Genomic DNA, 8,682 nt, shown 5'->3' on the forward strand with positions numbered 1-8,682 from the left:
TACTTTTGCTTAAAGGTTTTTAACTGCTTTTTAAGGTTATATTTGTATGTTTTAGAAGAAAATAAAATATTCTGATTTCTAACCCTATTCAAATGCTATGTTATATTGTGGACTAGCTTTAAAATAAATGAAAACAAAAATCTATATTGTCTTGATAATTTGTCCTAATATGCTGGGACAGTATAAAGTAATTTATTTCGAATGACCGTTAATAGGTTGTAAGTAATAGCACCTGTTATCATTAGTGTCCTCATATTAATTTATTTACTGGAGGAAAAAATCTTTTGGTGATATATCTTTTTAACAAGTTCTGATTCTCCATATTCAAAACTTTTGATTGGCTGCATGTACTATATGTGTAATTAATTCAAATAATATATATATATATGTAAATATATAAACTTTTTATAAACAACTTTAAAACTCAAGAAAGACTCACATTTCACAGATTTCAAAACATTTTGAAAGACACTGGCTAATTTAACCAAGAAAAACAACGTAATTAATATCAGAACAGAATGTGTAATAACAACTGCCTTTCAGCAACATACAACACAAAACTGTAGTGTATTTTATCAAAGACAAACAGTGACAGTACAATGGCCTGCCAGCAGCAAAGAGTAGTGCTTTTATAACAGCCTTCAAGTAAATCTGGTGATATTATACCTTCCATTAGTGTGTAGAAAGTGTAATTTAGGCTGTGTTTTAATTGTTCAATTCTTGCTCCTGTATGCTGTGAATGTGGTGTTATACTGTCTTCTGCTAAGCGGAGAATTAAGAAATACAAACACTGTCTTAACCAGCTCTTTATAACTACCACAGCTGACATTACATGTGTCGCTTGTCTACAAAGCTTTGAAAGTAAAATTAGTTAAAAGACATTCTGAAGCAGGGCAATGGTTTTGACTTTAAAATGTATTTGAATATGTTTTAAAGCTTTTCCTACTGATAAAGTCCTCCCCCACCATGGCCATTCATGCCACAAAAAAGTAGTTAAGTAATAAATAAACAATTAAATGACAGAAAAGTTCCTGTTATCTGCTGTAGAAAATTCTCTCTCTCTTTTTTTTAATTTTTTTTTTTACAATGGCTCTACAAGAATAATAAAAAAGCTTCTGTTCAACAATTACAGACAGTAATTGAGAATTGAGAAACAAATTGAGATGTTCTGTTGAAATTGCTCCTCTTTTTCATATATTTACTGGGCTTTTTCACATGAATAATTAGTTTGACATGTCTGCGCTGTACCATCGGGGTTCTGATCACTCCCCAGATCATTCTGCAGTACTCCTGCAACACCAGATACACAGTTGGAGAGAACCGCGCACCTCAGGTAGAACAGATGGCCGTTACAACCCCCCCACAGTCTGACACCTTCCATCAGGGAGTCAGGCTGATGCTGAGGATGCCTAAAACCACAGAAGTATGAATCAATCAATTCTTTAGAAATTAGTCATGGAAATATTTTTTGAACTATCACACTCTATTCTCAACATTAATCAGGCACTTGAATCCTCTTTTGCTAGTTTTATCTGTAACAGGTCACTGCTGCAGGTTGTATACTGTATATATGTGTCAGTGTTCTGCCTTGAAATGTTATGACAGTTGCAACCACTGTGTTGGAGTTCGGATATTCTGTCTGTGCCTCCGTGGGTTTCCTTCTACAGTCCAAAGATGTACATGTTAGGTTCGTCTGTCCCTTTGTGTCCTCGCTGTCTGACTGGTGATCTGTCCAGGATGTGCTACTTCTTGCCAGGTGTCAGCTGGTATAGCTGGTGAAGAAAATAGATGGATGAATGGATGGATACTGTGGCATAATTATATTTACTGCACAACACAGCCCTACGCACAGCAGTCATTTTGATGAATCATAGCAGGGAAAGCACAGGCGTTATTAAGAACATCAATCACTATTTCATTTAGCTATCTAGATTGTGGATATTTGCTCCAGCTATCCGGCTATCTGTTCAGTAGGTACGGGGAAATTTGCCAGACTAAATAAATAAGAAAACTGAAATACTGATTTGGTCTTCCAGCAATGAACAATTCTTTCCAGATTATGCAAAAGTTCAACAGAAGAATGTGAAAAAAATGGCAAATCTCAGGATCTCATGTTTACAGTGTGACAGCTATGTAGACAGACAAGGCTGGAAGCTACATATCATACTGTAGATACACCAAGTAGACTGAATACAGGAGTATTTAATACATTTGTATTGGATAAAATGTGGTGTAGTGTGATGCAGTGCCTGATAATCTTTTGATTACTGTAATACATGAAAGTTATATTGAAAAGTTATAAAGGACATAAATAAACAGTGCCACAGAAATACTCAATTTATGTTAAACCCACACAATGACATTTTACAAAAGCAATGGTACAGTAAAATACTAGGTATTTTATTGTAAATGTTTTTATACATAATTTTATTTTACTAAACAAAAGCAAAAGCTTTTTTAAGCTCATCAGACAGGGGTAAAACTCTTACTTAGGCCAGTCTTAAAGAACCAACCTTATGTACAGTATTATATTGTCCATAAACATGTTTTATTACACTGAAATGTGTTCATATGCGATCTATGCACATTTTACAAGTTTGGTTTGTCTCAAAATGACTTGAATGGTTCTCTCTCTCTCTCTTTTTAGGCTGCTCTGGTTTGCCATATCCTGCACAGCACAGCCAACCATGTCCTTCACTAGGTGGCGGTAAAGCGCTGTGTCGCTTCAACTTAACTTCAAGCTTTTAACAAGAAGGTTTGTCCTAACGGGCCACCGTACTTACTTGGGCGTTCAGGAGGAAACATGGCGGCCACCCTGGCAAGGAGGCTGTCCGGTGTGTAACTGCAGTTTGACATTAATACAGTTTTATTTCACCCTCTTGATGCGGTGCTTGTTTATCATCTGTGTGTTACCGAGCAGTGCTGTTCAGTAACACATACAGAAATAGCTGAATTCGGTTTTATATTCATGTGTTTCTCTGTCGTCCTTGTGTTTGACAACAGGGCTGCTGAGGCCGCTGTCCGTGTCTGTATGTGCCCGGACACCACAGACCTGTCAGTCCAGCCTCGTCCAGTCTGCGCATCTCTGCAGTTCTTTTACAGCCGCTGTCCGTGCTCCTCTCCAGGGTACAGTGTGGCAGACACCACGCTACAACATACTGCAGAGGTAAGGAGTGAAGGAATAGAAATATGAGGGCGGTGCATTTGAGTAATTAAGCTCCCCAAAGTAACAAGCTAGGTTAATGTTCGTACAGGTTTTCCTCCAGGAAACCGTTTCACCGAATTGATAATCCGAGCTAATCTCATCTTGTGACACTTTTGTTGGTAGTGGACAGCCGGTATACAGCAGAGAGGACTTGCAGTGACACAGCACCTGCTTTCCACGCTCACTGGGAGTGTTTTGTAGTTATTTGTTTCTACTGTTGGCAAAAGACGTCTTTATTTCGGATATAAAACACAAAAAAACTGAGATGACTAAAATGTGACTTCAACAGCTGCATCACAGAGTCTTTATAATGTAAGCACTTTGCAGCGGGTCTGAAAAACAGTAGAGTTTTCTATTATTTATTTTACCTAAAATAAATAATTTATTTCACCTTTTTGGTCCCCCATTTTTTTCTTCATAATTTCCTTAATTGTAAAGGCAAAACAAATTCAATGATGTGCTGGGAACTGACATGACAGCATGTCACAGCTGCTGCAGATTTGTCCACTGCACATCCATGATGTGAGTCTCCTGCTCCACCACATCCCAAAGTTGCATTCTGGTGATGATGGAGCCATTTGCATACAGTCATTCTCATTGTCATGTTCAAAGATATGAGTTTGAGAAGATTTGAGCTTTGTGACATGATGCTTTATCCTGCAGCCATCAGAAGATGAGTACAGAGGTCAGAAAGGAAGGGACGTGGTCAGCAGCAATGCTCAGCTTAGTTGGTGCTAAGGGCTCAAAATGTGCCAAGAAAATATCCCCACACTATTCCAACATCAGCAGCAGTGTCAATAGTTGATACAGGGCAGGTTGACCTGTTTTCATGTTGTTTACTCATATTCTGACCCTACCATCTGAATGTGAAGCAACTATCAAGACTCATCAGACCAGGCAAGCTCTTTCCTGTCTTCTGTTGTCCAATTTTGGTGACCCAGTATTAAGTGTAGCATCAGTTTCCTGTTCAGAGATGCTCTTCAGCACAGCTTGGTCATAATAGTGGGCATTTGAGTTACTGTTGCTTTCCTATCAAGTTTAAGCAGTTTGGTCATTCTCCTATGACTTCTGGTATTGAAGCATTTCCACCCAAACTGCTGCTCACTGGATACTTTCTCTTTTTAGCTCATTCTCTGTAAACCATAGAGATGACTGTTTGGGTAAATCCCAGCAGATTAGCAGCTTTTTAAATATTCTGACCCTTCTGACACAAATAACCATGCAACCATGTTCAGAGTCACTTCTTCCTCATTCTGATGCTCTGTTTTAATTTCAGTACATCCTCTACATGACAAAAGCCACTCAGTTGCTTCCATATGAGTGGATAATTATATATTTGTGTTAACAAGCTGGTGAACAAGTGTACAAAGTAAGTATGTTTTTTGTAACAGCTGTTCTGCTTCTCTCTGTTGTTGCAGGGTGTCGGCACTTGTTCCTAGTCTAACTCAGCAGCCAAGCAGAAGTCTGACTTACTATAGTGTCAAGAAGGGGAAGAGAAAGAGTGTAAAATCTGTCACAGATAGGTTCATGAGGCTGCACTGTGGCCTTTGGATCCGACGCAAGGTTTGTATGTGTTACAGCTGCTTGAATCATATGTTAATTGTAGGTAACGTGTTAAATTTAACTTCTTGATTTTGAATATGAACAGGCTGGATACAAGAAGAAGCTCTGGAAGAAGAAACCTGCCAGACGAAAGCGCCTCAGAGAGATCGTATTCTGTAGCAAAACACAATGCAAGCTTTTAGATAAAATGACAACCTCATTTTGGAAAAGGAGAAACTGGTACGTCGATGATCCATACCTGAAGTACCACGATCGGGTCAACCTCAAACCCTAATTTGCTGATTCACGTAATGACATCTTGTCTTCTGCTTCCAATGTAATGATGTTGTATATGTGTCAAATAAATCATCACATTTTGCCTGTACGTTTTCTTTTAAAGCAAATACGCAGAAAAAAGAACAGACACAAAAGTTCTGCTTTATATTTAATGGTTGCAAGTTGATTTCACCAACAGAAATATTTAAACAAGTGAAACAAATTGATAGTCATGAACCAATATGCCATCACATCACGTCTTTTTGTTTCATAATTCACAATTAAGTTTAAGTTGAATTAACTTGACATTCTGGCCTGCCAGAAAAAAAATCTGAGGATACGTTAGTACAATGACTTGCGTGTCTCCCACTGCTTAAAGTGTTAAGTGGCTAATTTACCAGTTAATAAGACATGTTTGTATGTATATATTTATTTAACCAACTGATGGCCATAACATTTCTTTTTATAAATCAACTGAAGAAGAAAATGTTTACCACCAAGGCATCTGAAGAGGCCAACAGCTTCACACAAAAGCACTTAAGAAATCAAATTCTCATACAAATTAATAACAAAACATCATGCAATGATGACTTCATCGATCTACACACAAGTATACAGATCTGCAACTTTGTAACATGTTTTTTCCTGTTTTGCTTTGAATGAATTTCAAAGAAATCACCTCCAACACTACCACAGATACTACTAATGCTTAAACACATCATTTGATTCCCCCCACCCCCCATTTTTTATAACCTTTTATCTGTTTAAAGAGCATTTTATGTGCATAATAAGTGTATCTACAACATCAGAGTGAGTGACGTGTAAACAGAACAGTTGTACCTGAGAAGCTTTTTGTTTCAAACCCACCTTAAATGATACAGATACATAGAGGAAAGTTAGAAATCTACTGGGCTAATCCTGTCAATCGACAACCAGCACAGTGATACTTTGTTTAGAACGTCGCCGAGGTTCAGGCGCAGCGAGTAAAGTTCAGGATGAAAACAAACAACGCTTCAGCACGCACTGCTAATTCATAAAGGTTGTAAACCTGAAAAACCACTAAAGTCACTCTCGTGATTTTCTAAATAACAACGGAAGCAAATAACGGTAACGAGAGTCGGGCTTAGAGTTGCTCAGTTCACAGCAGAACATTGCACAGTGATTTTAAACATGTAAATAAAAAGATAAAACAACCATGTCCATATACAGTTAATGTTTAACCATGTATCCTACTCTTGCTACAGCAGAAAAGTGACTTAATCCTAATTGCACTAAAAACTGCCAATTAAATGACAGAACATGCTTAGAAACTAAACAGATTGTCAAAAACAGTCAGCTCCACTAACGAAACATCTTATGTAATGACTTTTTTTCTCTTTTCTTTCTTTCTTTTCTAAATCTGTGATGCACGTGTTGTTTTTTGGTACACAAAAAAACTATTTACCACCGAAAAAACGCACAATAATGAAAGTGATTGATGGTGGTGTTCAGTGACTTATATTCATTTATTTATTCAGCTATTTTAGATTATTGAGGGCAGTGATTTCTATTCGAAACCTAGTGCATATTAATAAGAACACTGTTGGAAATGCAACATTTAAGTTTCTGCTATCTCTTTTTTTAAGGCTTTAAGAGAGAGGTAATAAACAGAATCATATCTGTCACTTGTTGCTTGATCTTCGCTTGGATAACTGATTGATTTATTAATACTTTGTTGTGATAATTATTGAAGTGCAGAAAAGCTGCTCTCCAGAGAAAAATTATTTCACGTGGGTAAAAACAGCCCGGTCTATGCTGTTGATCCTTGGCTTCTATCACATTCTCTTGCTCACTGTGCCCGCTGTAATGTTCAGTGACAGTACATTCTGTTTAATAACAGCAGACTAATGCCTGGGAAGACACACATGCATTTGCCTGTCCAGACTTGATAGACTAAAAACAAAGAAATCATAAAGATGAAGCACACATAAACCTGTACATAAATACATATTCAATAACCAACAAACTCAAAGTGTCTTCTCAGCATGGCACCCATTCACTCATTTCTCCTACCTCAACATTTTAAATCATGAGTCACTTGCTATATGCTGTATATAGAGGGGTCATCATAGGTCACTTTGGTAATACCTTATTCCAAAGCAGGGCTGCTTCAGTCATGTAGCTTTTGGCCATTCAGTACTTTTGTTTTAACTTCTTGCAGCAAAGGCAGCTGGAGTAGTCTTGAGGACAGTTTCACATGGCTTCATTGTTCGAAGAAAGAGCACTCCTGGATCTTGTGAGAGGCCTTAAGACTCTATGAGGAGGCTAGAAGGGACGAGAGAAGCGAACAGAGAGATGGAATTCAGTCAGCCAGTAGCTGCAAGGAGTCGCAAAGTATTTAAAGGATAAAGGCTGGCATTATTTTGTATTTTTCTTATTGTCAAGATGAAAGCAAAACTAAAAAACAGTTTCCCTGTTTTTCCAATTTACCTCTCAGACCAAAGCCTGTTTATTTCTACAGAAGTCATTAACAGGAGAGGAGATTGCAAATGTTTACTTTAATTCCTTTTAAGGAGCAGACGGCAATTTAAAAAAACGTACTGTAAACATTACAAAAGAGGAGTAAACATTGTAGTAGTGAATAATCTTCTTCTGTGGATTATCAGCTCAGTGTGCTGGGACCAGACTGTCTCTAGGGTAAAAACACAGCATGTAACGCTTTCAAAGGTTGCCAAGTGCAACACTTTTACTGAAGAGGCCGCCTAGTATCACTATGACTGTGAATGTGTTGTGTTTAATTCTTTGTTAGGGACACCTGTTCAACTGCTTATTAACACAAATATCTAAAGAGCTAATAACATGGCAGGATTCCAGTGCATTTACGAACAATGACCTGCTGGATATTGAGCATCAGAATGGTGAAGAAAAGTGATTTAAGTGATGGCATGGTTGTTGGTGCCAGATGGTTCTGGTCTGAGTATTTCAGAAATTGTTGATCTACTGGGATTTTTCCCACACTGCCATCTGTAGAGTTTACAGAGAATGGTATGTAAAGAGAGAAAAATGCAGTGAGTGGCAGTTTTCTGGGTGAAAATGTCTTTTTGATATCAGATGTCAGAGGAGCATGACATGATTACCCAAATAGCCACTCTTTGCAACCAAGTTTATGCAGAAGAGCTTCTCTGAACACACAAGAGCAAAAGATCACTTCAGGTGCCACTCCTGCTAAGAACAGGAAACCGAGGCTGCAATTTCCACAGGCTCAAAAAATTGGACAATAGAAGAAATGCTGCCAGTATCCTAGTATTTTATAGGATACTATGGGTCCCTTAAAATCAACTCTTTATGACCACAGTACCTATCGTCTGATGGCTGCTTCCAGCAGGAAAATGTTGCATGTCACAAGGCTCAAATCATCTCAAGCTGGCTTCTTTAATACGACAGTGAGTTCACTGTTCTGGCCTCCACAGTCAACAGATCTCAATCCAACGTAGCAACTTTGAAATGTGGTGGAACGTGAGATTCCCACCATGGATATGCAGCGGACATATCTGCAGAAACTGTGTGACGCTATCATGTCAACCTGGACTGGAATCTCTGAGGAATGTTTCCAGTATCTTGTTGAATCTCTGCCATGAAGACTAAAGGTAGCTCTGAAAACAAAATAGGCTCCACCTGGT

At 38.1% G+C, this 8,682-nt stretch overlaps 3 protein-coding genes across 3 annotated transcripts in view; 2 read left to right on the forward strand and 1 right to left on the reverse strand.

Annotated features, from left to right (window-relative positions):
* LOC102203212 (signal peptide, CUB and EGF-like domain-containing protein 1) overlaps nt 1–778 on the forward strand; it is a 5,799-nt gene extending 5,021 nt beyond the window's left edge. Inside the window, exon 9 of the mRNA XM_005724107.1 lies at nt 768–778. Coding sequence (XP_005724164.1) covers nt 768–778 — 11 coding nt within the window. The remainder of the gene's footprint in view (nt 1–767) is intronic.
* A 1,938-nt stretch (nt 779–2,716) lies between these two features.
* On the forward strand, nt 2,717–5,126 carry mrpl35 (mitochondrial ribosomal protein L35). The gene is made up of 4 exons (XM_005723996.1): nt 2,717–2,834; nt 3,004–3,166; nt 4,624–4,768; nt 4,854–5,126. Exons 1-4 carry the CDS (start codon nt 2,804–2,806, stop codon nt 5,040–5,042), a joined length of 528 nt encoding a protein of 175 aa, XP_005724053.1. The 5' UTR covers nt 2,717–2,803; the 3' UTR covers nt 5,043–5,126.
* A 53-nt stretch (nt 5,127–5,179) lies between these two features.
* The window catches only part of reep1 (receptor accessory protein 1), a 10,587-nt gene continuing 7,084 nt past the window's right edge, over nt 5,180–8,682 (reverse strand). Inside the window, exon 8 of the mRNA XM_005723997.1 lies at nt 5,180–7,327. Within this exon, the coding sequence (XP_005724054.1) occupies nt 7,256–7,327 (72 nt within the window). The 3' untranslated portion in view covers nt 5,180–7,255. The remainder of the gene's footprint in view (nt 7,328–8,682) is intronic.

This window comes from Pundamilia nyererei, unplaced genomic scaffold (assembly GCF_000239375.1).
Source record: "Pundamilia nyererei isolate P.nyererei 1_Seehausen unplaced genomic scaffold, PunNye1.0 scaffold00010, whole genome shotgun sequence".
Classification (NCBI taxonomy): Eukaryota; Metazoa; Chordata; class Actinopteri; order Cichliformes; family Cichlidae; genus Pundamilia; species Pundamilia nyererei.

Bases quoted from the DNA above. Each gene is read 5' to 3' on its own strand.
- mrpl35 (XM_005723996.1), top strand. From the start codon at position 2,804: ATGGCGGCCACCCTGGCAAGGAGGCTGTCCG. The intron at 3,167-4,623 runs GTAAGGAGTGAA...CTGTTGTTGCAG, and splicing joins CGCTACAACATACTGCAGAG to GGTGTCGGCACTTGTTCCTA. The intron at 4,769-4,853 runs GTTTGTATGTGT...GAATATGAACAG, and splicing joins GCCTTTGGATCCGACGCAAG to GCTGGATACAAGAAGAAGCT.